The 13611-nt window shown below is 42.2% G+C and overlaps 1 protein-coding gene and 1 non-coding gene across 2 annotated transcripts; one reads left to right on the top strand and one right to left on the bottom strand.

Moving 5' to 3' along the window:
- Nucleotides 1–747: 747 nt before the first annotated feature.
- Nucleotides 748–854, bottom strand: LOC133813154 (small nucleolar RNA R71). The gene has a single exon (XR_009884193.1). It is a non-coding gene; the product is annotated as a small nucleolar RNA R71 (small nucleolar RNA).
- A 1075-nt stretch (nt 855–1929) lies between these two features.
- LOC133827351 (uncharacterized) lies at nt 1930–2540 on the top strand. Its single transcript, XM_062258826.1, has 2 exons — nt 1930–2065; nt 2185–2540. The coding sequence occupies exons 1-2, from the start codon at nt 1930–1932 to the stop codon at nt 2538–2540; spliced, it is 492 nt and encodes a 163-aa protein (XP_062114810.1).
- Nucleotides 2541–13611: the final 11071 nt, after the last annotated feature.

Here is a 13611-nt window from a genome sequence, read left to right as displayed (position 1 = left end):
TCTCAGTCACTTGAGTTATTACTTGGGAAACGATACGTATACTTGCGTGTTGAATTTTCGCAACAAGTTTTTGGCGCCGTTGCTGGGGACTGCGTTAGCTAATATTGAAATAATTGAATTTTATTCTAATTTGGTATTTCTTACCTTATTTCACTAATTCTGTCATTGTCTAAATTTTTCTCATCTCAAGTACAGGTAGTTTATGCGACATCTAGGACCTACTGCAAGAGTGCGTGTTGATCTTGAAATAGAGAAGACTTGTAGACTGAACAAAAAGAGCAAGAGATTGGAAAGAAGAGTTGAAACTGAAAGAAGGGTTGAAATAGAAATGGCGGATCCGATAAATGGTAATAATGGGGGTTTTGTTGAAGACCAAGCTAATGGCCAGAATCAACCTGCTAGAAGCTTGAGGGATTATGTATTGCCCACCATTACAAGGGTTCAGTCTTGCGTCAGACCACCCACTGTAGATGCCAATAATTTTGAGATAAAACCTTCCATTTTGTAAATGGTTCAATCCATTGTCCAGTTTGGGGGATTACCAACTGAAGACCCAAACTTGCATCTTGCTAATTTCGTTGAGCTCTGTCAGACATTCAAGATGAATGGAGTTAGGGATGATGCAATCAGACTCAGATTATTTCCATTTTCTCTGATGGAGCGAGCAAAGAGTTGGTTGGTATCTTTGCCACCTAACTCATTCAACTGAAGTTTCTCTCCAAGTTCTTTCCCCCAACTAAGGCAACTAAGTTGAGGAGGGAGATCAACAATTCCTACCAACTGGATAATGAATCTTTATATGAGGTGTGGGAGAGATTTAAAGATCTGATAAGGAAATGCCCGCATCATGGGATAGAGAGATGGATGTTAGTCCATAACTTTTATAATGGGTTGTGTGGTACCACTCGCACACCCATTGATGTAGCAGATGGTGGGGCATTTACGAGGAAGAGCGCCAATGAGGCGTATGATTTGTTAGAAGAAATGGCCATTAATAATCAACAGTGGCCAAGTGAGAGAGGTAAGTCGAAGAAAGTGGCTGGTTTGCATGAGATTGATGCAATATCTAAGTTAACTACTCAGGTTGAGGCTTTGACTAAACAGTTGCAAGGCACTACAATGGCAACCCCCGTGATGCAAGCTCAGACTATGTGTGAATTATGTGGGGGTCCTTATGCTTATGAAAAGTGCCAATACGCGGATATAAATAATATTCCATTGGAACAAGCTCAAGCCATTGGGAATTTTTCTAGTCAAAATAACAAAAACAACCCTTATTCAAACTTTTTTAACCAAGGGTGGAGGAATCATCCCAATTTTTCCTAGAAGAATGATCAACAAGGTCAATCCTCAATTCAACAACCACAGCAGTCATTTCAGCAACCACCTCAAGGGTTCTATCAATAGAGTTTCAAGCCTCAACAACAACCACCTCAGCCGCCTATGCAACAACAACAGAATCCTGTGAGATAGCCTGATACTCAGTCTGATGTTCTTAATCAATTCATGACTGAGACGCGGTCTTCTATTAGAAATTTGGAGACTCAGATAGGGCAATTGGCTACTCTTATGGCCAACCGTGCTCAAGGTAACCTGCCTAGCACCACTGAAGTCAATCCAAAAGAACAGTTCCAGGCTATTACATTGAGAAGTGGGAAGAAATATGAAGGGGCAAGTGTTGAGCAGTCAGAAGAAGACAAGGTTCAGGATCAACAGGCACATGGCACAGTGGAAAAGAAGCAAGGTGAAAACAAGGTTACTGAAGACCTCCCAACCAAAGAAGCTACACCACAAGTGAGCATAGATCACCACATCAAGATTCCCTACCCACAAAGGCTCCGCAAGAACAACCTTGATAAGAAATTCTCAAAGTTCCTTGAAATATTCAAGAAACTGCATATCAATATTCCATTTGCGAAGGCCTTGTAAATGCCAAGGATTGTTAAATTCATGAAGGATATTTTGGCCAAGAAAAGGAAGTTGGAGGAATATGAGATAGTGGCACTTACTGAGGAGTATAGTTCAATCTTGCAGAAGAAACTACCTCCCAAGCTTAAAGATCCAGGTAGTTTCAATATTCCATGTTCTATAGGGGCTCAGTCGAAACAAATGTTTTATGTGATTTAGGGGAAAGTGTGAATCTAATGCCTCTATCTATTTTTTGAAGGCTAAAATTGGGAGAAGCTCGCCCTACAACGGTTTCCTTACAGATGGCGGATCGCTCCATTAAGCATCCTCGTGGAGTGATAGAGGATGTCTTGGTGAAGGTGGGTAAATTTATTTTCCTCGATGATTTCATAATTCTTGACATGGAGGAAGATGCAAACATTCCCATTATTTTCAGAAGACCATTCTTAGCCACAGGACGAGCTTTAATCGATGTACAAAAGGGGGAGTTAAGGTTGCGAGTCCAAAATGAGGAAATAAGTTTTAATGTCTTTGCAGCAACTGAAATTCCTGCCTGTTGTAAAGTTGATGTGGTGAATGATTGTCAAGAATCAATTGGTAAAAAGAAGAAGAAGAAGAAAGAACGATTTTGAATAGTTCGACGTCGTATGAAAAGATTATTGTGTGGCAAGTTTGAAGGTTTCGATGAAATTGGGGATAATTTCAATATTCTCAACAGTAGAAGGGAATTTTCCTCATATGACACGATGGCTCTCAAGGATGCAAGGGGTGGACTTGACCCAAGTTGAAGGTGTAGAGAAGTGAGCGTCCAACTAAAGACATTAAATAAAGCGCTGCTGGGAGGCACCCCAAATCTTTTAATTTAATTTTAGTTTTGAAGTATGAACAATTTGGTTTTTACTTTTATTTTTAGTTTTTTTCAGTTTTTATTTTTAATTAGACTTTGTTTAGTTTTTTTAGTTTTTTTTATTTTTGGGATTGTAATGTTGAATCGTACAATACGTGAAAAAAGAAAAAGAAAAAATAAACATTAGAGTCGCAGCACTAAAGACTGGAGCCATGGCGGTACATTGGGAATTCCTTTTAAGGCTCATTCGGGTAAGTTCTCTTCTATTGGGTTGTCATGTTCACATTGGGGACAATGTGAAATAAAGTTTGGGGGAGGGGCTTACTTTTCTGTTTTAGTTTAGTTTAGTTAAAATTGTGTTGTTTAATTGTTGTTTTAGTTGTTGTGTGTGTCAAAAGTTAAGCTGATGATATGAATAATTGTCGTTTGTTGTCACTTGTAAAATGTAGATTGTATTTAACCGTGTGCTTGATTTGATTACTCTTTGGATTAATTTTGATGCCTTTTGGAAATTTTAGTATATGTTGCAAATGTGAATAAGTGGATTGTGTTATACATGTGTTACTTGGGTTTGAGGTATGAATTGATGAATAAGATAAAACTTGCATTGCTTGTCTTTTGAGACGAAATCCTTGATGACATGTGTTTTGGAATATGATTTAGGCAATCTTTTGGAACGTTTGGGCCATTCAAGCTTACCCTTATCATTATTATCCCTAGTTTGACTATTTGTGTCTTAACTTGTTTGATTGATTGTTTAACCACTTCATTAAAAAAAATGTACTAATTATTATTTTTCCCTGTCCTGTGAATTATGCCATAAGCTTAGAAATAAGTTTGTGGGGACAAATTGTAATTGGGTAAAAAGTGTTTGTATGATGGGTGAACGATGTAATTTCTCGATTGAGACAAGTGTAAAATGTAAAAGTACTTGCAACATCACTAAATTTTGATATTTTTCTTCTAAAAAAAATAAAGAAAAAAAAGAAGAAGAAGAAGAGAAAAAAAATGATAAATATTTAAATAAAGTGATGTTGGAGCATTGATTATGAGTTCTCAATCGATGGAAAGTGGGTAAATTAGGGGAAGGTAATTGAATGCAATGTGGGTTGTTTGATTGGTTTTTTATGTGCTTATGGTATAATGAAGCCTAAATGTCTTTTTATCTACTTTTACCTAAGCCAAAATGTTATGAACCTTTGAAGTCCTTTTGATTCCATAACATGTGTTGTTGACATTAGTGGAGAAAGGTAAGTGTGCAAGTTTATTGAATATTGGTTAGTGGACTGTTGGAACGAGTGGGGCATGTATGGTGTTATCTAACTATTCATTTGTTATTTGCAAGGTATGATCTAATTTCCAATTGAGGCATTCAGATTAATTGTTGGAGTTATTGAATTGAAATTCTGGTTGTTCAACAGTTGAAATTTTGTGAATGATGACGGCGTGGTTTAAATAAGACTGGAGGCTTAACTTGTCATGTCTATTTGTTTTAGTTTAATGTGTTGTTTCCTTACTCGAGGACGAGTAAGAAGCAAGTTTGGGGAAGTTTGTTAGGCTAAGTTTAGCCTACTTTTTTAAGTGTCTTGATCATTGTCTTTTTAATGGTTTATGTGTTTTCGGAGCTGATTTATGATTGTTTTTCTTGATTTCAGGTTTAAGCATATGTTTTGGGCATTTGGAGTGGATTGTGGAGAAAATATGCTAAACTGAAGGGTTATTCAAGTTTTTATGAAATTGTATTAGGGTCGCATCGCAAGAATTAGCGCTGCGGCGCTAATGTGTTTTACAGCCGCGACAAGGAATGATCACAGATTGGGAGCCGATGTCCCAAACTGAATTAGGGTCGTGACGCAGCTTTTAGCGTCGCGGCGCTAGGGTGTATTTGAACCATGGTGAGCTCATTTTCCAGAAAACCGAGACGTCTCAATTTTGAGTGGCGCCGCGGCGCTGACGTCCGTACGTGTCAAAAGTTTAAGGGCAATTTCATCGTTTTGGGAGAAAAATAGAATTAGGTCTTCGTTTTAATGAGAGGGAGTCACGGTTTTGGAGATATAAAGACTTCTCGAACCCTAGAAAAAAGAAGAAAAAGGAGATTGGAGCAGGGGTTGGCGGATCGTGACAATCCTAAACTAGTTTCTTCTCTTCTCTCTTTATTTTTCTACTTTTGATTATGTTTGTTTTTGAACCATTCAAGAACATGTCAGTGGAGATTATGAACTAAACTCCAATTTAAGGATTTTAATGGAGATTGTCTGAGATTATCTATGGATTAACGTAATTTTGATATTTTTCTTTCTTCTATTGATATGTGATTTATTCATATTTGTGCTGAATACATGTTTTAGATTGGCCATATTTTACATGATCTATGATTCTAAAATGAAATTTGGAAAGTGAATATTAGGAATGCTCTAATTGAATAAACATAGGTTTTGATTCAAAACGAAAGTATTTGTGTAGCTTGTGTGACTTTAGATTATTGCTTAATGTTGATTGCTTGTGTAATTTATCTCTGAAATGCATTATTTTACCTTGCAATTTAGTACATTTATGTCTTAATAGGAATATTGGTAATTTTATAATCTGCCATCACATTAGAAGAAGAAGGAAAATTATTTTTCCATTATTGAATTAGATAATTGAAGCAATTGAAATTATTTTTCCCTAATTTTCATCTCTTGATTGAATATTGTTATTTGTCTATTTTATTTCTTTGCTTAATTAAATTAGTCTCAAAACACATTTTTATTTGCAAAATAGAACTATAGATTCAAAATATTTGGTAATTAGCTACAGTCCTTGTGGGAACGATCTCAGTCACTTGAGTTATTACTTGGGAAACGATACGTATACTTGCGTGTTGAATTTTCGCAACAGTGTCATACGTGACCTACTATCCCTTTTCAGGGATTTTGCTTTTTTCTTTTATTTAATTATATAATTAAAAACAACCTCCCACAAAATAAGGTGTTAATCTTTTTAAGGAAAAAATGACAATCATATTTCAAAATTTAAATTTTCAATTCAAAATTCAAATTGATGATCATCATTATTATCATCTTTTAAAATTCAATAAATCAAAAACTATTTTTGACTTACCAATTTTTTTTTCTCCCACTTAAATAAAATAATTAATTTCAAAATTTTATTTATTTATTTATATATATATATAAATTTCGAAAATTTATATATTGAAATTAATAAATATATTTTTGAAAATTAATAATTAATTATAAATTAATTATTCAACCTCAATTATCATATAATTGTATACTTGACCTGAAGAATAAAATTCTTCTCAAATTCTCAAATTACAGTTATACCATTGTATCAACTCTTACCTTGATATGGTGTTGATAGAGCTACCCAGGGGACCTATGGACCTATAATATCAAGCTCCAATAAATATTACATTATTAATAAAAGCTATTTGATTAAATAATCATAATTATTAATCTCATGATTACTCCACTATAAATATGAGATTGAACTCTGGATAATTATAGACATATATTTACTGAGTATTTTATTAAAGAATAAAGTGTCTATTGATATAATCATTACATACAACGTTAATCCTCTATTAATGGTTCATAATTAAAATGGAATAAAATTACCGTTTTACCCTTTTAGTTATATTTTGTTCCTAGTGTACCATTGACTTTACTGGTGAAGGTTGTGTCATAACAAGTTTGCGACGTGAACGCTCATAACTTTTTCAGTTCCAACAGCCAACCCAATAGGGAACCATTATTCAATCTATAAGAAGGTACAAATTCCATATCTGTTAAACTACATTCCCAACCATATACATCATTGAGTACCCAAAACAATTGTTCTTAGCCTAATCATTCTGAAAAACCTCAACACATGAATCAAAGGATCAGATGACAGATATAGGAGTTCATAGGAACCTCGGGATTAAGATCATCGTGTATATGATCATCATTTGATGTGTTTGATTAACATTATGAAATGGTGTTTAAACAAGTATTAACAAATCACATCTGATCCAGTTCTACATACTTTCAGCATGCAAAGTACCTCCACTAAAGTGTCCCACTACACTAGTAACCCGGATGTAGGTCACATGTATTCATAATACTAGTGGATCGTACTAGCAGTAATTAATTTAAAGATTCCATAACTTTATTTTACTGCGAATTATTTTAAGTTTATTATCTTAATCTCGATTCTCTCATACCAATATGAGATTAAGACTGCATAGATAAACTTTAGAATTTTCTGATATTCACTTAATATTATCATATAATATTGGACATAGTTTATATATATATAATAATTCAATTCAATTATTTATTTCATTTAATACAATTGTCAACTACAATTGATTTAAGGGCACTATTCCCAACAACCACATGTTGTATGCGAGGTTCATGTTGCCAAATGGATTATATCCATCGGCAGCTAAGCCCAAATGAACAATTCTAAGATCCCTTGAAAAATGAGGACGCTTGACATCAAATTCCTTCCATGCAGAGCCATCCACCGGGTGTCACATCACCCCATTATCTTTCAATTTCCAAGTGTGATGCCATATCATGTGTTTCACTGTTATCCTTGAACTGTATAATCTTTTCAACCGAGGTGTCAACTGAAAGTAACACATCACCTTGTGTGGCACTTTTTTTCCTTTCGTCATTTCATAAGTAATCCATCTACTACTTCCACATACTGGGCATGTCTGTTTAGATGCATGCTCATTACAAAATAAGCAGCAATCATACTGACACACATGAATGAACTCGTATCCCAACCCTAATTTTTTCAATCTCTTTTTCGCCTCGTAGTACGATGATGGAATTTTGTTTTCCTAAGGAAAGGCAAGCTTTAACAACTTCAACAATTCATCAAATATGTTGTTAGGCACATTCCCTCTAACTTTTAGATGCAATAACTTTTCTAAAATGTTCAGGGATGAAATCCATTCTAAACTAGGATACAACTTCGCTTCAATCTTGTGGACGCCTAAATTCCACCAAGGCAAGATATGAGATTTATGTGAGGTCCTCAGGCCACCACCATCTCGGGAAGTCATCACGCTATCACCCCACAAATCTAGACCTGTGCCTTATGGGATCATTGCCATATGGCCCCCATTTGCAAGACATAGACGCGAAGCTGCCCTGGCCTCGCTCGGACGCCCGTGCGTGACGCCGTGGGCATCGCTCGGCCACCCGTGCGCGACGCCCCCTGGCCTCGCTCGGCCACCGTGCGCGACGCCCCCTGGCCTCGCTCGGCCACCGTGCACGACGCCATGGGCCTCGCTCGGCCACCCGTGCGCGACGCCCCCTAGCCTCGCTCGGCCACCATGCGCGATGCCCCTTGTCATGGCCCAGCTGCGAAGCCCATGCCACCATCTCGCACCAGCCGCCTCGCGTCCGAGGGCCTCGCCCATGCCCACGAGGTGGCCTCGCCATCTAGGCCCCATGGTGGCCTCGCCCATGCCCACGGGGTGGCCTCGTCATCTAGGCCCCGTGGTGGCCTCGCCCGTGCCCACGAAGTGGCCCCGCCATCTAGGCCCCGGAGTGGTCTCGCCCATGGTGACCTCGCCCATGGCCTCATGGGGGTCGCGTCCGCAGCACACTCAGCCTCGTGAATAGCCAAGAGAGTCGCGCCATCAATAATCCTTCCAAGGGGGCCTCGCGAAGGAATGAGAGCTACGTCACCTAGTGGCCACGTAAGTAAAGCCATGCACTAAGGGTCCCATTCCTTACACCTTAAGACCCCTATGCTTAGAGGCTCCAGTACGAGTCGAATAGGACATACTTGTACGACCCAGTACTGAGTACGGACACCAGTACCAGTGAGACTGCTGGGATAAGAGTTATGGCCCGTACGTCTACGGCCAAGGGTCAGAGTCGACACCACTACCACCTGCGCCACTATGCCTGCCACCACTCATCAGACATGGGTACAGACAAGTAGTGGAGACATCCTCCTGACACCTGCTCCTGTACTGGATGTACGACCATAACCTCTGAAGCCACTCCCTTGACATAGTACTTATGTACCACTTGGTCTCCTGGACCACCATGTACCTAAGGCCATTAGAGCCTACTATAAAATGAACTGGAACACCACCTGAAAGGGGGTTGAAAAATTTGACTGTAGAAAAGGCTTGAGTGTGAATGAAAGACTGAATTCTTCATTATTGTTCTATCATTGCTCTTGAGTGATTGTTTAAGTTTCTACAGCTTCTCCATTAGTGTTCTTGACTTGATAATTTTTCCAACTTAACTTAGTTGACGAGTTCTCACCGTCAACAGTTTGGCGCCGTCTATGGGAATGTTAGTTTCAAGCTACTGTTCCAACATTATTTCCGGCAAGAAGAAAATGCCAAGACGTTCAAAGCGAATGAGGGAGCCACGAGAGGTAGAGGTTCACCTGAACGGAGTCCGGCTGAAGGCCTCCATGAAGGACGCTCCTCCACCCAGAGACGTGGAGCCCCCGAAGGACCTTGAGGTTCACGGAGGTGATAGAGTGGCCTCGTCACCAGCCGCCCCACCTGGAGAAAGTCCTCCAAGAGCACCATCGGGAAATGCTAATGAGTTCTCTCATCCAAAACCACCGCAGGTACCGAACTCCGGCCGGCAGGACCCGGGCCCTTCTGCCCGTAGGCATGATAAGCATCCCCGGGTCCATTCCGTGAGCTCAAGTTCGAAGTCTCGGTTCTATGAAGAGGAAATACGTGAGCTCCACCATAAGAACCAAAGGTTGGAGACCACCTTGGAGAACATGCAAGAGGTCTTGAACGACCTGTTACAGGGTAAGTCGAGTGTGGCCTTGCCTAAGAGGAAGGAGAAGGGCAAGGATGGGGTGGAGACAACTACCAGTAGATGATGGGAGAACCCGACGCTCGACTAGTAACACCCCCCCGAGCGAAGCAACGTGAGCACCCTGAACCGCCTAAGCAGGCCCAGAAACCCGCGCCAAGGACCAACGCTGCCCCTCACAATGAGGACGAGGTCACCTCTAAAAGAGCACCCTCAGATTTACGGGAGGAGCTCAATAAAAAGAGGGCGGGCAAAGGGACCACGCCCCCTATGGACCCTCAAGAGGGCAAGGGAAAGGCGGATCTTAGCCCGTCCGCTTTGAAGGACACTCTAAGCAAGAGGAGGCAGGACCTGGACACGGACATGAAGAGCCTGCGAAGCAAGATCGTCACCGCATCAGGCGGCCAGGTCAATGAGGAAGAATTCGACCATGAGTCACCCTTCGTGAGGGAGATTCAGGCCATCCGGCTCCCTGCCAACTTTAAGGAACCCAATATGACCCCCTATGAAGGGAACACGGATCCAAAGTACCACCTAGATGCGTTTAACGATCTGATGAAACTGAGAGGGATTGGAAGTGGAGCTAGATGCCACTGCTTCGCCGTCACTTTGAAAGGACCCGCCTACAAGTGGTTCAAGAGATTAAGGCCAGGGTCCATCAGGTCCTGGCAACAGTTTTCTGACGAATTCCTCCAACAGCACCATGTCGTGAGGGATTACACGATGCCAGGTACCAGCTTGGCCAACGTGAAGCAAGGGGAGAATGAGAGTCTGAAAAGCTACATTCACCGGTTCAATATGGAGGCCGCAAAAGTTGGGAGCCTGACTCGCCGAGAGCTAAAAATGGCCATTACAGCCGGGGTGCTCCCAAGAAGCAAGTTATGGGACAACATGCTAAAGAGGGAGGTCACTGACTTAGACGACTTCTACGAGAGAGCGCAGAAGTACATACGTGTGGAGGGTGGCCACGCAAACCTAAAGGTAGGAAAAGAGGAGCCCCACGCGAAGCCCCCAACTAACGACGGGTCGAATGTAGCAAAGAAGAAAAGGGCATACGATGGATCAAGAGATGACCACCAGAGGAAAACCAAACAGGGGAATGATCACATGCAAGCGGCTTACACTTACTACACAGACCTCACAGATACCAGGGAGCACATTTACCTCACCAATGAAGATCGAGTTTCTTTCAAAAGGCCCCCACCAATGAGAAAAGACCGGTCCAAAAGGGACCCTAGTAGATACTGCCAGTACCACAAGGATACCGGTCACACCACGGCAAAGTGTATCCATTTGAAGGAAGAAATTGAGGAACTCATCCGCAGGGGACATTTGGGCAGGTATGTGCGCAAGGATAACCAGAGGCCAGAAGGAGGAGTGTCCTCGCCGCGGGCACGTGAGGTGGCCCCGGAAGTGCAAGGAGAGGTCATGACCATCTTTGGAGGACCAGGATTCGGAGGCGATTCTAGGAAAGGGCGAGACAGGTATGCCAAGGAGGCCCGACGAAGTCCACCACATTGCATTTTAAGTTTGGAGCAACGCCCCCCGAAGAGCTTCAAAGGCGGGAATAACTCAATAACTTTCACTGAAGAAGATGCGCAAGGGGTGCACTTTCCTCATAACGACCCCCTGGTGCTAACCGCCCAGCTAGCTAACATGAGGGTACATCGGGTCATGGTGGATAACGGGAGCTCTGTGGACATCTTGTATCGACAGGCGCTGGAAAGGATGGGATTGAGCCTCCGTCACCTAAAGCCTTGCACTACGACTTTGTATGGGTTTACGGGAGATTCGATGCAAACCCTGGGGACAATCGAATTAGCCCTCACCATGGGGGAGCAACCCAGGCAAACCACCGTAATGGCTAACTTCATCGTGGTAGATTGCACCTCAGCCTTCAATGCGGTATTAGGGAGACCCTCTCTGAGAGAATTTAAGGCGATAACTTCTGTGTATCACCTAGCTATGAAATTCCCTACCCTTGGGGGAGTAGCATGTGTGAAAGGGGAGCAGAAGGAAGCGAGGGAATGCTATAACATGTCCCTTCGCGCAGCCACCAAACCATCCATGCCAATGACAATGGTTGTGCATGAAGGAGAGACCCACACAAGTTAGATCCGCACAAGATTGGACCCACAGGTTACGGAGCCTCTCGAGAAGTGCTACCAGCAAGGCTTCAGCTCTTAGTGCCAAAAGAACCTATGTTTAGCTTGTTCTTCGTTATTTTAGCTTAAGTAAGAATCAAAGAGGCTACCCTAGGTAGCCTCCTAGTTAGATGTAACCCCCCTTTTTTATTTACAAAGTTGGCTGTAAACCGCGTGCTATGAATGAAACTGTTTGCTACTTCCTGTGTTTATTTTCTTCGCTGCACGAGCATCAGCCAAAGTGCCTGCCGAAATAAATTTCACCAAACACTTGAGGGGTAGGACAGGAGGCAAAAACATGCAGCCAGCAAGAAAAACCTAAAAAGGGCTCCTAAAAAGGGACCCTCTAACGGAGGATCCTAAAAAGGACCCCTTGCCCTCCTAACTCCTAAGAGGGACCCTCTACCAAGAGGATCCTGAAAACAACCCTCCATCAGGAGGACCCTAAAAAGGACCCTTCAGCTGGGATCCCAGAGGGACCCCCTATATCAGGGCCTTAAGCGGAGTCCTTACAAGGCATCTCCTGGGATCACAAGGATTAGCTACCCTTGTGAATATCAAGGAGGCCTTAGGGACTTACCAAAAATATATATATATGGTAACGATGATAATAAGTCTAGAGCGGCCACCAAGCCGTCTAGCCATTATATGGTAACGACAATAATAAGTCTAGAGCGGCCGCCAAGCCGTCTAGCCAAAAAGGCTCCCGAAAGAGACCCTTGTAAAAATAGTACTATGCATAATGACGAGAAGGACGCTTCTCGCAACAAATAATATGCGCGCGCAAAAATATATAAAAGGATAGCTAGGACCCAAGGGGTCAAAATATCCTTATAAAAGTAATCAAGAGGCACCAAAAGAGGTCTCAGTGAACCCTTTCACATGGGCTCCAAAGGACCTCCAGCCTGGTAAATAAAACAGGTGATAGCCTTAAAAGGGCCTCAAACGCAGGCTTAAAAGGGCCTCAAATGCAGTAGAACAAGAAATAAATAGTAGCACATGTATTTATACATTAGAAAAAAGAGTTCTTGAGATAGTACAAGAGTTACCAAAAGAAAAGTAGCAGTGATAATGATATTACAAAGTAAAAAAAAAAAAAGCAAGACTACTTCAAGGCCTCTTAATGTGGGCACTCCACAGGGCCGCCCGAGCAATGGCATGTTCACCAAAAGAAGAGAAGTCAAAGTTAGGATCCTGCCTCCACACATTGTAGAGGGCACGGTCTATGGACCTACGCTCAGTGGTAGCCCTCTCTGCCTCCAAGGAAGCACTCCTCTCCTGCGCTGACTGAAGTTCAGCCCTGAGGGCCTCGACTTCGGCCTCCAACAGGGTAACTCTCTGCTGCGAGGTGGTCGCGATGGCCTTGGCTTCCTGGAGTTCATGCTCCAAGCGAGTAACCTTGCCTTCTAGCCTCTTAGTCTTGGCCCTTATTTCCTTCATCTTCAATGAAAAGTTGGAAAATTTGGTTTGGACCTCTGACAACTTAGCATTGGTTCCATTAAGCTCTTCCTCAAGCTCCTGCACTCGGGCTGTAAGGAAGTTCCTCTCAGCAGCAGACGCGAAGAGGTTGTTAGACGAGTCGACAAACCGCATTGCCAACGTATAGGTCTACACAAAAAAAAAAGGGGGGTTAGCAACAGCAGCAATAAGTGACAAAGAAAAAATATATATATGCATAAACACCTATACATAATAGGGCCGACGCGAGGAGCAGGGACTCACCCAAGCCATGGAGCGCCTTAGGTTCTCCCCAAGGTCCGTCTGAGCCACGTTCCCAAGGCCATTCCAGTCGGATAGAGGGAGGCCTGAGGCAAGCTGGATGTATCGCTGTCCGAACAACGTTGCCATCTGAGTCACCCAGGGCTCCCCATCCGTACTAGGGGCACCTGGCTGGATGGGGACAGACGACCCG

The sequence above is a fragment of the Humulus lupulus genome, chromosome 1, assembly GCF_963169125.1.
Source record: "Humulus lupulus chromosome 1, drHumLupu1.1, whole genome shotgun sequence".
Taxonomy (NCBI): domain Eukaryota; kingdom Viridiplantae; phylum Streptophyta; class Magnoliopsida; order Rosales; family Cannabaceae; genus Humulus; species Humulus lupulus.
Note: the sequence above shows the minus strand (reverse complement) of the source record. Positions and strands in the feature narration are given on the sequence as shown.